The 16,292-nt window shown below is 34.2% G+C and overlaps 1 protein-coding gene across 1 annotated transcript in view; it reads right to left on the reverse strand.

The window, feature by feature from the left end:
• XPOT (exportin for tRNA) overlaps nucleotides 1-16,292 on the reverse strand; it is a 39,576-nt gene that overhangs the window by 6,857 nt on the left and 16,427 nt on the right. The window contains exons 9-19 of the mRNA XM_052000180.1: nucleotides 15,250-15,486; nucleotides 13,749-13,787; nucleotides 13,532-13,594; nucleotides 11,633-11,757; nucleotides 10,560-10,704; nucleotides 10,334-10,453; nucleotides 9,922-10,016; nucleotides 9,063-9,132; nucleotides 7,239-7,477; nucleotides 5,404-5,689; nucleotides 3,639-3,828 (exon numbers count right to left, since the gene is read on the reverse strand). Of these exons, the coding sequence (XP_051856140.1) occupies nucleotides 3,639-3,828; nucleotides 5,404-5,689; nucleotides 7,239-7,477; nucleotides 9,063-9,132; nucleotides 9,922-10,016; nucleotides 10,334-10,453; nucleotides 10,560-10,704; nucleotides 11,633-11,757; nucleotides 13,532-13,594; nucleotides 13,749-13,787; nucleotides 15,250-15,486 (1,609 nt within the window). The remainder of the gene's footprint in view (nucleotides 1-3,638; nucleotides 3,829-5,403; nucleotides 5,690-7,238; nucleotides 7,478-9,062; nucleotides 9,133-9,921; nucleotides 10,017-10,333; nucleotides 10,454-10,559; nucleotides 10,705-11,632; nucleotides 11,758-13,531; nucleotides 13,595-13,748; nucleotides 13,788-15,249; nucleotides 15,487-16,292) is intronic.

Below are 16,292 nucleotides of genomic sequence, written 5' to 3' on the forward strand. Positions count from 1 at the left end.
CTAAGCTAAGTGAAATGAGCAGAACCAGGACTATACAATGATCAATTCTGATGGACATGGCTCTCTTCAACAATGAGAGCATTTAAACCAGTTCCACTTGTACAGTGATGAAGAGAACCAGCTACATCCAGCAAAAGAACTATGGGAAACATAGCATTCTCACTCTCTGTTGTTATTTGCTTGTATTTTGTTTTCTTTCTCAGTTTTTCTTTTTCCTTCCTTCTTGATCTGATTTTTCTTGTTCAGCAAGATAATTATAAATATGTATACATATATTGGATTTAGCAAGTATTTTAGCATGTATTTCATGGGGAAGGGGTGGGAGGAAGATAGGGAAAATTTGGAAAAAAGGTTTTGCCAAGCTTCAATGTTGGAAAAATTATCCATGCATATGGTTTGCAAATAAATAAATGCAAATTTTCCAGTCTCAAAAAAAAAACTTTTCACTTTTTTCACTATGTAATATTAGGTACATTAATATGATGTGCATACTTAGAAAAGATTCTAACTCTCAAAAAAGAAGTCATAATAGACCCATGTGTGTATAGACACACACACACACACACACACACACACACACTCCCCTTACCTTTCTCCCTCTTTTTCTCCCTCCCTCTTTCTTTTTCCCTTTCCCTCTCTCCAGAGTCTGGATTTCCGCTTGAGTCTATAGATTCTATCCTCTGCCCCAGCTGGATTTCAATAAAAGTACAAAAATCACCAGCCATTACAATTTCTAGATATAATTAATAGTTTTTAACATTCTTTCCCTTCAAACTAACTAAAGCAAAATTTAAGAAATGAAGTTTCCTATTGGTTCCTTTTCAAAAAGTTGGCTGAGGAAGTGAGATTCTGTTTAGGAAATTCTGTTGACAAAAAGTATCTTCTTTGAGAACCATAATGGAACCAAAAACAGAGAAACCATTCTCTGCTAGGGCTCTAAAGTGGAGATTTACAATTCTTTAAAAATTGTTCAAAGAATTCTATACAGGTTCTTCTAAGTTGATAACAGCTGTTCTTTATGAGCATCCACACCAGGAACAGTCTGAGACATACTAGCCCACTAAGTTCAACTCAAAACATCCAAAGCAGTTCATTTCTCTTTGCCCTGAACCCTACTCCCCTATATCCCCTGTTGAGCTGCCACCAGCCTCAGGCGAATCTCACACAGGAGATCTTATGGCCTCCTCACTGCCTCCCACCCCTAAGCAAGTGAGCAGACTTGCCTCTCCTTCTTTGGCACAGAGTGACACCCCTGCAATATAAGTGCTCTGGTGGCTCTGCCAGGTTCAAGTTTCTCCTCCATTCAGCCACCAAAGGCCAGTTGTGAGCACTTAACATCCCTGGCCCCATCCTCACTATTTCCCCTACACTGTTTACCTATTGCCTCCAAGATCAATTACAACAATACTGTTTGGCCTTCAGAGTCCTCCCTAATAAAACTCTATGGACTTCTTACACCGTGCCTTTTCAGTCCTCCAGCATCCTGATTCTTTTACACACAATACCCTGGGCTCCAAGCCTTCTCTCTGGCTATCCCCCATGCCAGTTCTCCACTCCAACTAATGATTCCCCCAGCTTCCTTTAAGTCAAAACACAAACCCCACCTTCTATGGCTAGTGGGCCCTATTTCACTTCATTCCAGGGCTTTCCCTCTGTCAACTATCTCCCTTTCATCCTGTCTATAGCTTAGGTATATTTCTATTTCCATGCTGTCTCCCCCACGATGATACAGTACAAGGCCTGGCTCCTGCCTCTTTTCTATGACACCAAGACTTAGTGCATGTGTATAGCACATAGTAGGTCCTTAATAAGTTGTGCCAAATCATGTGGTTCCCTACTCTATTCCAATAAGTATTAATCAATCTGACAGGTTTGCAGAGGTGATGATAAGCTTGGTATATCAGACCTCAGAGCTGTGAGCTAAGGATTTCTACCTTCTCATAGGAAGCTAATTCCCTTAGTATTTTCCCTCTTCATGTAACCAAGCACAGCATAGAAGAAGTGACTCAAAGCCCAATTTTTGTTTCTCCAGACAATTCTCTCTTGTCCAATGTGAGGTGACTGTTTTATAACCACTTAGTCAGCAAAGGTACTCCACACTTCAACCAGCCCAAGAATCCCATGCTGATACACCATTTCTAGCTGATGGATCAATTTTCTGCCCTGTGAAGCAAGATCAACCAATGGGATTCTGCACTTTGTATAGCCTCTTTAGAATGTTCAGGTATAAAATCTACTTTAAACCTTATAAAATAAGGCCCTGGAAAGAGGCATCTCAGATTATGAAGAAGACTTGAGGTTCCCCTTCATTAGAGGGGAACACAAACCTTTTTAAAAAATTCCAGTGGCTCAGAGCTCTGTCTCAGTGGTTTTTCTTGTAGGTTGAGTATTTTTAATCCCATATTTTAATCCCAGCATTTGTTTAACATGCCCAACTCCCTTATGGCCAAAGAAGAACTAGAGAACATTATGAAACACAAAATGAATAATTTTGATTACATTAAATTAAAAAGGGTTTTATAGAACAAATGAAGCCAAGATTAAATGGGAAGGAAAAAAATTGAGAAAAAAATTTTTACAGCCAGTGTTTCTGATAAAAGGCTTCATTTCTAAAATGTATAGAGAACTGACTCAAATTTATAAGAAAAAAGTAATTCCCTAACTGACAAATGGTAAAACACAAACAGACCATTTTCAGAAGAAATTAAAACCATTTTTAGTCATATTAAAAAATGTTGTAATATTAGAGAAATGCAAATTAAGACAATTCTTGAGGTACTATTTCACACCTCTCAGGTGTGCTAAGATGACAGGAAATGAAAATGATGAATGTTTGGAAGGGTTGTGGGAAAAACTGGAACACTAATACATTGTTGGAGGTGTGGATGGATACAAACATTCTGGAGAGCAATCTGGAACTATGCCCAAAGGGCTATTACTATTTGATTCATCAGTGTTTCTACTTGGCCATATCACAAAGAGATTATAAGAGGAAGACTCATATGTGCAAGTGTTTGTAACAGCCCTTTTTGTAGTGGCAAATAACTGGAAACTGAATGAATGACTGTTGGGTAATGACTGAATAAGTTATGATATATGAATATAATGGAATATATTATTGTTGTACAAGAAATGAAGAGGAGGCTGATTTCAGAAAAGCCTGTAAAGATTTGCATTAACGATGCTAAGTATATAGCCACAAGATCATGTAGTAATCCAGAGCAATTTCAATAGACAATTTTAATAGATGGCTATTTCAATAGTCATCCACATCCATAAAGAGGACTATAGGAAATGAATGTGGATCAAAGCATAATATTTTCAGTTTTTGTTGTTTGTTTTTTTCTTTCACCTTTTGGTATGATTTTTCTTGTGCAGAGTGACAAATTTGGAAATGTTTGAAAGAACTGTTCATGTCTAACCTATATTGGATTGCTTGCTGTCTATGAGAGGATGTAGAAGGGAAAGAGGGAGAAAATTTTGAAATACAAGATTTTGCAAAGATGAATATTAAGAACTATGTTTTGCATGTATTTGGAAAAAATTAAAAGCTCTCAAAAATGCTCAAATCCCCCACTAAAAAACTTCTATAGTAATATACCAGCTAAGATTAAAAAATTTTTTTTTTTCTTTCTCACCCTGATTTGCTATAACTTCACTCATTCCACTGCCTGTAACTGTCTGCAGGAAAGCGAAGTAACTCCTCCTCAACATCTGTTTTTCCAAAGCGGCAGATTGGTCATTTTCTTCTGCGGGGCGAAGCAATACTTCAAAAATGGCATGAAGTAAGGGCATGAACATTTGCTGTAAAAATGGTGACACCTGTGCCTGGGGAAGAGAAACAAAGATTCTTATTTTGGAACAGCAAGCCCTGAGCATCAAGACCGACCTTGACCTTCATCTTCAGTTAAATGGAAAAAAAAAAACCAACAAAAACAAAATTTTTTTTTGAAATGAATTTCTTCATTACTCAGGAACTAGACAATGTGATGTGACATACACTAGGAAAGTGCAAGGTTTCAAGATCATTAGGAGAGGAGTAGCTGGAGGAGTGGACATTTCCTTTTCTAGGAGCAGTGATCCAGAGCTCAAGCATGACTGGTCAGAAGCCAGGTATAGTGGATCACACAAGGCAGCCACCCCTTAGAACAGGAGGGCCCCCAAAAAAGATTCTGGGTGGGTAGGAGGGGAAGATGAAACATTTCCCCCTTTCAAGTTTACTCAGTACTATTAATATTTTCTTCATCACTTCTTAAGTCTAGACAATCAATAACATAAGAGAATAGAAGCCCTCATGAATGCAGAAGGAGCTTACTGGTACAGGAAAAGAAGCTGATGAGATGAGATGGGACTGGGAGTACAGGACTATATAGTCAAACACACCAGGGCCCCAGGGAGGGATTCATCTCTGAAGGAGAACTAGTGATCCATGACACTACTGAACCAGGTAGTCAAAAGCAATGTTTGTATGCATCCACATGTATACTAACCATTCCCTAAAGCTTTATTTCCTTTTTGAAATAACAAATTCTGCCTCACTTAACATTAATTCATGCTGAACTATCAGAGCATCAGCTAGAAACAGTTAAAAAATTTCTGCAGTTTGCTGTGTCAGGATTCAGGCTTTTTAATCAACTGAGTGATTCCACTGTCCAGTTATACATCTGCTTACTAAAAAATGACATTCAAAATATTAGATTTTTAAAATGTTATTAAGAAACAGCATCAAGCTTCTATATATAAAGCCAAAACAAATCTTTTTGAAGACACAATTTATCTTTGTAAAGGACAATGACTCATGAATACAATCTTTAGAATTCCTATGAAAATAAATTATTTACTGAACATCATAACCTCAAAGAATAATTTAAAATGCCTGGTTCTACTGGCAATTTAATAGTAATATTAAATGAACAGACTAATGTCCTAAGGTTGATATTTTTGTTATATTATTAATCTCTATTCTTCAAGGAACATGACAGGCTGGGTCACTCTGGAGGCAATAGGTTGCTTTTCAGACAACACAATTCATCTCTAGATTGTAGGATTACTTTCAAGTTTACTAGGAAATACAAGAGATCATGCTTCACTAGGTGGGTACAACAACTATGGAGAAGCTATGATCACTGCCTACAATCTAATCAAACCATGGAAGGAGCAGTTCATAGGCACATGACTGTTCGTATACCACTTAGCTCCAAACTCTCTACTGAAAACAGACTTCCCTTGGAATCTCTGAGGAATCCAGTTTTTCAGTAAGAAAAAAGTGAGTAACATTTGGCTGTAACAGTGAGGGAAAGGAGGAATGCAGAAAAAGATGTGTGCCATTTTCATTACAATGAACAAAACAAAGCACAGGCCAGAAGGAGCCTGAAGCTGGGGATATCTCAGACAAATCCATACCTTGAACTTAGCTGTAATCTGATTGATGAGAGGAATGAATTCCTGAAGGTCCTTAGCTTCACAGTCTTTGAGCATGTGTTCTGAGGCAGAAGGGATGTAAGGAAGAACCTCTTCCTCCAAACAAATGATCATTCGATGAAGAAAAGTGCGTACACCACTTCTGAGAATCTCCTTCTGTAAAGGACAGCTGAGGGCTGGCAGAAATGTCTGTAAACAGTCCAAATAAACCTCAGAACAGCCACACTGTTTCACAGTCTGTTTGTTGCTGAAAGCTTTACTTGTTCGGCTGTGTAAATAAAATTGAAAACTTAATTGAAACTTCTTCATTAATGTTACATATTAGCATCCAGATTAGAAAATGGAAAAGGCTGTAAATATAATTTGCTCTAATTGCTTGAGGTCTTGGGAGGGGAGGGAGAGGTTAGGAAGAAAAATTTAGAAGTCATACAATAATGAATGTTGATGACAAAATGGAAATATGTTTAAAAGGACTGCACATGTCTAACCACTATCAGATTGTCTGCTACTTTGCAAAGATGAGAGATAAGGAGAAAAATTTAGACTACAACCTTTTACAAAAATGAATGTTGCATACTATTTACATGTATTTGGAAAAATGAAATACTATGTCTAACCTTTATTGGATTGCTTGCTGTCTATGGGAGGAAGTAGAAGGGAGGGAGAAAAAAAGTAAAATTTAAAAATTTAAAATTTGCTCTACTTAAACCAAGAAAAAACTATACCACTATTTTGGTAGAACAATTATTTCTAATAAGTATCAAACACTTAAGCACTACTCAAGCAACCAGATTCAACTATAACTAATATTTAACAAAACAAAAATACACATTAATTATATATTACTATCAACACATAAATTAATGTAGACAGTGTTAAAGTGTATCTTTCTCTAAGTCAAAATGTGCCTGCAGGAACACCCTTGTCAACAGTACAGGGACTCCTGTTCCCACCTGAGTTTGTAATTACTAATTAACTGCATTTTTTTATCTTAGGATTAGGATTTATGGGGATATATTCCAATACAAATATATATGGGAATGTAATACACCTGAAAAATGTGAAATATAGTGAATGATAATCATGTTCCTTTTTGATGAAAAGGATGTTAAAAGATATTGGTAAGAAAGTATAAGATCAGAAAAAATATTTAGAACTATGGATTAACAGGTTCTACTTTCTCAATTTCCCTGAAAATGATAAGCTCAACTGACAATACAGTCTTCTAGTCAATCCGGATTTTTTTTTTAATTAAAAGCTGTAATGCATGTGGTTTCTAAATATCTCTGTACCTTTGATAACAATTTTCAGACTTAATATCCACTTGTAGATATGATATCATGGGGATTCCTATCAGGTATGAGTTGTAATAGTACAACGTTTCTTTCACTGCTCAAATTTTATGATTTATTTTTCCCTTCTTGAATTAGTAGCAATCACTATTCTCTTGCAAAAAGAGGACACTGAGAACAATGACCCAGTATTCAAATGACTTAATATAAAGAAGTCCTTAAATAAGTACCAAGACTCCTCATTTATCAGTGTTAAGGACAGGCATAAGGTTTCAAAATCTCCAAATCTGCAGGCTTTAGTGACCCCCAAAGGATTAATATATTAAGAGCCCAATCATAAAGTTTAAAGGAGTCTGAATAAAATGATCACTTTGCATTATTTTTGGATTCCACTAAATGTTTTTTTAATTTGTAAAACTAGACTTACTCTCACAAGAGCAAATGGTTACTGCTTATTTCATTTCTTAAGAATTGTTTTATTGATGTAATTCTTTATTTTAAAAAAAAATTATTATTTATACTCACCTGGCAAACCCAACAGCATGATTGAGACAGTCTGCTAGGGCTGCCTGCCTTTCTTCATCTTGTGCCAGCATCAATTTTTCTAACAAAATTTTAAACTTTTCCATTAATGGAGTCAACAGATTCCTCATTAAAGCCTGTTTTCTTTCTGCTGGGTAGTCACTATTCACAATTAGTACTCCTGCGGTCTCATAAATAAAAAGCTGATCATCACTGCTCAGCAAAGACTGGTAACCATTTTCCTAGAACAAGATTTATTTTCTTTAATGAAGTTCTAGTTCCTTCCATTTGCTCATAAAAATAAGATGAGCAACAACCACAGAATGAGTCAAAAAAGAACAACCGATTTCCAAAAACTGATCTGAATAAGTTATTCAGAAAACATTTAAAAGTCCATTTATGCATAGCTATTTTAAATAGTTGCATTATACAAAGTATAAACGAATTGTTATAAATCAAAAAACCTTTAAATTCTTTTGAGTGGGGTAAGGAGTGAGGGTGGGATGGCAGGAGGAACCTGGACAAGATTACTAATCTGTCTGTTTCTTATTTATAAAAACTTTTTGTAGTTATGTTTATGGATTGATAAAGGTTAAGATAACATTAGTGGTCTTTGAAAAACAAATTCAAGTGTGAATTTGAAACAAATCTTATTCAAATGCTATAAATTAGGGTTTTCAGAACTTAGTTTTTAATAAGTATCAAACTAGAAAAATTGCATTTGCAATAATTTCTGACATTACAAAAAACCCAAATAAATTATAAGCCAGTTTTTCCATAAGATCACTTTAATATATATTTACTTAAGAGATATTTTCACAGGCTAATTTTTATATGTTTTTCATTTGCGTGGCCACTTTTCACAAAACTTGGACAAAAAAAATCTTTCAAGTATCATTAGATAACAAAAAAAGATAGCATAAATCCAATCTTTAAAAATTATAATATTGACACTAAAAAGAAATTGCTCTGCTTGCCTTGAAATTATGAAATATACCTATTTTACATGTCTCTTTCCAAAATATATCTCTTATATAAAATGAAATGCCAAATTATTTAGAAACATCTTTATCAATAAGCAAAGACAAACTAAATGTTGAGTCAGGAATTTCTTGGGTAAATGTAAATCGTTATAAATATCTGTCTAAAATCTAGCAAAAAATATCTAAATAGTTTTTCTACTAGAGAGTTCTCATCAATATTTAACCTGTAGTTGCAATCAGTACAGCAACCAGAGAGAGCTGCCAAGGAACTTTTTAAGGAAATGGAAATAAACTCTTACGGTGTATTTTAAGAGACAAATTGGCCGGGGGGGTGGGAGGGAACGACGGACAGGTGAATTTGTCAACTGATAACAGTAAGTTCAAACTTTCCTGAGAAGTTTGCCTGGAAGAGTAAAGATGCCCAATTGTATCTAATGAGCCTTTGCTATAATGTGAAATTTTTATTAAGCTGGAAGACATTAGAGTTGACATCTTTTGATGAAAAGATAATAAAGCAGGATTAAATACATCTGGAAAAGATTTCATTTAACCAGATGTTCTTACCTAATTGTCATTAATCATGACAAGTTTTATTGTTCCTTGAATTTCCCACTTTACACTGACAGTGACCCAAATGCAGTAATCACTGAAAATGACTGCCAGGAAGAGCTCTGAACAAAGCAGTCGTTTCCAGAGTACTTTTTATCATTAACATTTCAAACAATGAAATGAAATTAATTGGTAATTATCAGTATCAAAAGGTCTTGGGTTCTTTATATTTGCTACTTTTATGCTCCTAAAGGCCCATGTGTGAAAACCTATCAGCAGAAAAACTGATACTTACAGGTGGAGAAAGCTCCAACAGGTCTTGTATTCTATTCAAAATGTCCTCAATGAAAGCATTCATTTGTTTACTGAATAAAATGTTGGGGAGAAAAAAGAGAAAGATTTTAAATAAAATGCCTGAAAGTCCAGGGAAATAAATATAAAACCTATTTTGGAAGCAGAACAAGGTGAAGGCTTTGGCAAAGAAACCTAGCTAACCTAAACTTGCTGTACTTAAAATTTTTTGTCAAAATAGGATCCATAATCGTATAAAGTCAATAACAAGAATGCCCAACCACACATAGGAGGACTGGAGTAATTCAGAACACTGAATAAACCAGCTCTTTTTCCAGACCAAAGCAAACCCCGCCCATGTGATTCAAAGCAGCAAATGAGACGTATGGTTTAATTAGTGATTGGCATGATTGTACATGTAAAACATATATTAAATTGCTTTGCTCTCTTAGGGAGGGAAAGAAAAAAGGGAGAAAAATTTGGAATTCAAAATGTTACTGAAAACTATCTTTACATATAATTGGAAAAAAATAAAATACTATTAATTAGTGATTGACAGTTTAGATGGGAACAGAAACTATGCACAGAAAGTAAAGATATTTTTAAAAAGGAAACAAATTATAGTAGTTAATGTGCATGAAAGAGCATAACACGAAACACACAAGAAATATTTCTTTCAGTAAACAGCGAATATTTGTTTCAAGGAATAAGTTCAAGTAAAATTAAGATCAAACTATCATCATTTTGGGAAAAAATTTAAATAGCTATTTTAGATAAACTTATTACATTAAACAAAAACTTCCAATTAAATGCTTAAAAAAAATAAGTCAAACGCCAGCAGCAGCTGAATAGTTTCCACTTACTTGAGGGACTTGACAAATCTGGAAAAGAGATAAGCAGTTCTGCTCCGTACTTTTGGACTAGAATGGCGCAGACCTCTCTGGTCTAAGAATGCCATCTAAAAGGGAAAACCAAAGTGCTTTTACATTTTTTCATGCTTTTGCACAATATGTACCTTGTAATCTCTGCATCGTTCTTATGATTTATTGCAATATTAATTCCTGGCAGACAGGCCCTAATCTATCCAAGTTCCTCTATGCAAAAGCTAGGCACACAAAGTAGAACTTTAAGATAAAAGTTACTTGAAGTTAACAAAAACAAACAAAAAAAACCACAGCTTTATGCAAAATAGATGAAAACAGAATCTGCTCTGGGAAAAGTTAAAAAGCACAGAGAGCACCAACACAGTAACAAATATAGAATTAATGTACTTACTAGAACACAAGGAATGTGTTGAGGTTCAACGGCAAAAAACTTTTCATATCGGACTATGGTTTCAAAGAACTCTAATGTCACTGATGTATGTTGATAGGCACTGACACCAGATGTTACCAACTGCAGTGGGGGGAAAATGAGAAACTAGTTAAAGAATTCCATTACTTCTTAGGGAATTCATGTTATTTAAAAAAATAAACTCTACAATCATTACTCAAATACTCACAGTTCGTATCATATCTTGCAAAGCAGTAGCTTTTGAAACATCACCTGAGAAGTGGGCACCATGAGAAACTGGTAGAGCTTCTGCCAACATATATAGCAATCTTATTGCTACTTCAACTTCCATAAACCTTGTAGCTTGCCAATTCCTGACAAAAAAAGATAAGATATCAATGTAATATACATAAATATTCAAGTCACCAATTCCACAGTTGCAGATCCCAATGTCTTAAGAAATATAAGGTAGTAATGAAATGCACTTTTTATTACTTTAAGGCAGTCTTGGAATTACCAGGAAAATTTAACAACTTATTGGGATTAAAGGAGCAAACAAAAAAACCTGAATCAAGTATTCAAGTTTATGTTTAAAAGAAATGTCAATTACATTTCTCTTCAATTTGAAATGTTTTGAGGACAATTAAAGATATTCATTGCTGCTTGCAAATGACACCATTTATACATGACCATTTAATATATTTTACATTCTCTTATTTTCCCCAATAGATCATGTATATTAATAACAACAGCACATATAAAGCACTAGAAATGTTGGTCACTTTTACATAACCAAATAGAGGCATCCAAGAAATAAAATCTTCCATGGTTAACAATGGAAGTTTTAATGAGCAGCTATATTTGAAATAAGGAACACACTAAGTGGAATGCTAGAAAAGTCAAAGAAAGTGATGTTTTCTATGGCTTGTGGTGAAGGCTTTGGCACAGAACATATGACATTTATCCAGACGTCAGGCTCAGGAGAATTCAAATTTTGGAACAAAACTCAAAGCAGAATAAAGACAATAAAAGGCCTCAAGTACTACATTAACTGGCTTGCAGGTCAGCTGATAAGCAGTGGAGTCAGACTTCAAATCCAGAGATTTCTGACACTAAAGGCAAGGAACCTTTCCATCATGATGCTGCCTCATTATTTGTGCCTAAGGCTCTACTTTCTCCACCTCATGTTCTTAGATTGATGTCAATCCCAAACTAATTCTAGCCCAAACTATACTAAAATTAATACTTCAAACTTTAAAAACACACATAAGTTTTCAAACTGAAGTTACACAAAAAACTTACTGTAGCGTAGTACTAAAAACTCTACGAACAGAAGCCAGCAACAACTCTGGTGAGACTTGAGCAAGCCGATCCAACAATAATTTCAGTTGTTTTCTATATTCTACAAACATAGCTTCATCTTCACCCTGAAATAATTTTTTAATGTTCATTAAGGAGACTGGTCTGTAATTTTCTTTATTTTGGTTCTTCCTGGTTTAGGTATCAGTACCATATTTGTGACATAGAAGGAATCTGGCAGTACTTCTTTGTCTATTTTTTCAAAATAGTTCACACAATATTGGAATTAACTGGTCTTTAAATGCTTGGTAGAATTCACTTGTAAATCCATCTGGCCCTGGAGATTTTTTCTTAGGGAATTCATTAATGGCTTATTCAATTTCTTTTTTTCTAAAATGGGACTATTTAAATAATTTATTTCCTCTTCGGTTAATCTGGGCAATTTATATTTTTGTAAATATTCATCCTTTTGGTTAGGTTGTTGGTTTTGCTGCCATACAGTTGGGCAAAATAGCTCCTAATTACTTTAATTTCTTTTTTATTGGTGTTAAGTTCATCCTTTTCATTTTTTTCCTTTCCTTTTTTCTAATTTTTTCTAATCAAATTAACCAAAGGTTTATATCTATTTTGTTGTTTTTATAAAAAAAAAAAAACCCTCTAATTTTATTAGTTCAATAGTTTACATGACTCAAAAAAAGAAGAGATAAAAAGGGAGAGTATTTCAGATAGAGGGGACAGTACAGTGTATTACAGAGAAATTGATTAGTCCTGTTTTTATGTAAAACAGAGTAGACAAAGGGAGTGCTGAAAAGGTAGACTAGAGTCATATCAGGGTATTTCTATTTTATTTTAGAAGCATTAAGGAGTCAGTGATGTTTAGTGAGAAGTGGTATGGTCAAACCCATACCTTACAAGTTCTTTGGGTAGATGACTGGAGGATGGTTAGAAGAAGGGAGAAACAGGTAAATCATCTGCATCCAAGAACATTGCAATAATCTAGACAACCTGAGACAAAATGTGCCAAGGACCTGAACTAAGTCAATGGCTATTTGAAGGGAGATAAGGGGATGGATATGGAAGAGATTATGAAGGCAAGAGTTGAAAAGAGGTTGGATATATGAAGCAAGAAGAAAAAAGTAAGAATAAATTCAAGGTTATGAAATGATTGCTCTAACATTATAAAATACTTATTGTTTCATTCATTAGAAAAATCTAATTCCTCCTCTTACTAGCCCAACAAGTCCTAAAAAAAATCTCAATTTGTTTAAAATTACTTTGGGGCCTTCAAATTTGATAAAGCACATCAGTTCTAACCTTTATTCAAAATTATTGTATTTATCTAGGGACCAATCAGGCAACCTCATTGGGAAACATATGACTGAGGAGTAGACCATTACTTCAGAGAAACAAGACTCCATAGATGAACAAACCTAAGGGATCTTCACCCTGCTTACAACAACCTATGAATAGAACATTCAATGTGACCAAAACTATAATGGAATAATGGAATAAACCCTTCTCATTTAGATCCAGTCCTTAAGCCCATCAATATTAGAGCAGTTGTATCTACATTGCTCAAGGCTGAGTTGACAAAAAACTACCAACCAAAACATTACATTATTTAAGCTGCAAGAAAGGGATTAATTTAATAGTTCACCAAGTATAAAAGTTAAATCACCAATGAAAATGTTACTGCTTATAAAAATACTAAAAATAAAATTTGGTGACTAAATGGTTTTATATTCAAATTTCTTCAAATTAATAGGTGAAACAAATTTCTCACATGCCTTTTCAAGAATTCAAATACTAATAAAACTTAAAACTATGGTAGGTAGTATTAAACAAATAAAGAGACATAACTAAGTTCCTACATAATATATTCCAAAGACATAAAAAACTCACCTCATTTTCAAAGTTATATTCTTCATCATATGTCAATTTTTTCATAACGGCCAACATGATTGCCTATAACAAAGAAATTTCTTTAAGCTTCATGTTAATTACTTACACATTAAGAATTACATGTTTTATGTATTATTCCAGACTTTTATACAATTAACATTCTATTATCAATTTACAATAATACTCAATATAAAGGGAGAAATTTTCTCAGTCTTACCTCTACATTAGCTTTTTGTTGATCAGAGAGCACTGTGAGCTATTAAAAAAAAAAAAGTAGTAAATCCAATTTATATTTATGATATATTTTCATATATATATCAAATATATCACTTTTCCAGGAAATTTATTTGTTTACTAATTTTAGTTTTTTATTTTTATTTCATTTTCATCTCACTACATGTTGGTGAATTCTCCTTTAATGAAAGAGACTATACTTTCTTTCCACTGGTAAGCAGTCTTCATGAATTTCTATGGCCCAAATTCAACATGTAAGCCACTCTTCTCATGAAAAATATACAACTAGACCAATCCTCAAAACACTGAAGTGTTAACTGCCAGGCCACAGTAGATGTCTTTTTGGTTTAGTACAACCTATTAATTCTTGAGTTACAATGACCTACTCTTTAATAAGGTTTAGGGTCATATCTAACCTAGGCAATATGCTGAAATAGTACAGAAATAGACTTCTAGTTAAAGAGTTTGAAATAAGTATAATATGTATAAATAATATGTATAAATACTACATAAAACAATTATGTTACATGGCCTACTATTTGGCTGGAAAGATCTCAACAGCATTTCTTTATCAAAACACACAATGGCCTTCAATTCTCTCTACCCTTTCTCTACCACATGTCAGGGAAATCTCTTCACTTTGGACATTTTACACTGGAAGTGCCTGCAGAACCTGACATCTTTCTGATTGGCTGACTTCTCCTAAAATCTCTATTTTGAAGATGCCTAAGCCAGCCAGGTTTATATTCTTGACTCCATCCTGGACCCAACTTGGACTTTCTCTAATATCTTTGTCCCCAAAATCTCTTCAACCTGGACTTCTACTATAAGAACTGTCTACTCCTGCAGCTTCCCCTGTGATTACTGGATTTTCTGCACTATAAATGGACCTCTTTCCCTGGAAAGAATCCCCTATCCATGTAACCTCATCCTCTGATTGACTGTTCCTGATCATTTTAAGGACTCTGAAGAGACCCACATATTCAATACTTTTCATGCTGTGCTTTTACTACAATGCTCCCTCCAAGTTATTCTCTTTGCCTTTCCTCTAGACTATATGTTGTCCTCCTCCATTAGAATATAAGTTTCTCGAAGGGAGAGACTGTCTTTCTGTTTATTTTTGTGTTCCCAAAGCTTAGTAGCATGCCTGACACATAATAAGCATTTGATAAGTGCTTACTGACTTGGTCTACAAAATTTAAGAATATTGAAACTGAAATTCTGCCTTAGAGACTATTCCACCTCAAGCTCTGTAAATTATTTTTGAGGGCATATGAAACTGACATAATGTCTATGGCAGAACAAAGTTAAAAAGAATGAAAGAAAAAGCCACATCCATGAGCTCACAAACAGACTGAAGAATTAATCTGTTTATAGGAATTCAAATAAGCCATGTTTGATAAGATCCTATCACATGAAGTCTGAAATTAAACATGCTAATTACTTTGGCACAGAATTATTTCTGAAACTTACTATCATCTTACCTGTTTCAAAATGTGAAGGTAATCATAACAAAATCCAATAATGTTAGAGGAGATATCATCATCCTCATGAATTAGTAGCTGTAACATTAGAGCCACTTTTGTTTCAATAGCCTGTAGTGCCTCTTGAGCATTCTTCATATCCCCATTCTTAATCAGTTTAGTCCAGCTGACTATCAATGACTGCCCCATTCCATTTACTAGCTTAGAAAATCTGGCTAAGAAGTCCACATCTTCTTCCTAAAAGCAATTTACATAACACCATTAGCTTTTTGTATATAATTGAAAGCCCCACCGATACAAAAATTATCTTAAAACAGTACCAGTTTTTTAAAACTAAGTCAATATTAACATATTGCTTCAGAAAATAAGTAGAAATTTCTTTCAGGGGATAAATGTTATTAATAAATTAGCTTCTGGTATCTATATCACATCTGATGCTAGAAACATGTATACATACACACATGGGGGGAGAGAGAGATGTGTTCTAAAAAAATTTCTATCCTTTTTCTCTATTCATTAATGTTCTGTTTTCATCGTTTTAGGTCATTTTTATGATTGGGCATTAACTATTCAGTTACTAGAAAAAACAAGAGCATTAAATGGCAGGAGAAATTATTGGTGTGAGAAGCATAAGAAATAACTCTGTAGGACTAAAGTTGTTAAACATTATCTCATAAAGCTCTTAAATAACAAAAATTTTTGAGTCTCTAGGAAAAACTTAAGTTACAAAAAATTACTATTTTGTCATTAGTATTTTTGATTTAGGGTATTACAATTCTATAATTTCTTAAAAGAAATGAATGGATCCCATTAATTTAACACAAATGGCATCAAGTCACCAATTCAAAGAATTAAGAACATCTTTCAAGAAAACTTGAAAGTTAAAGTTACAGAGCTGATTTTTTTTTTCCTGGTGAGGCAATTAGGGGTTCAGTGACTTACACAGGATCATACAGCTAGCAAGTGTTTAAGATTTGAACTCAGGTCTCCTGACTTCAGGGCTGGTACTCTATCCACTGTGCCACCTAGCTGCCCCTGAAAGG

The sequence above is a fragment of the Antechinus flavipes genome, chromosome 5 (genome assembly GCF_016432865.1).
Source record: "Antechinus flavipes isolate AdamAnt ecotype Samford, QLD, Australia chromosome 5, AdamAnt_v2, whole genome shotgun sequence".
Classification (NCBI taxonomy): domain Eukaryota; kingdom Metazoa; phylum Chordata; class Mammalia; order Dasyuromorphia; family Dasyuridae; genus Antechinus; species Antechinus flavipes.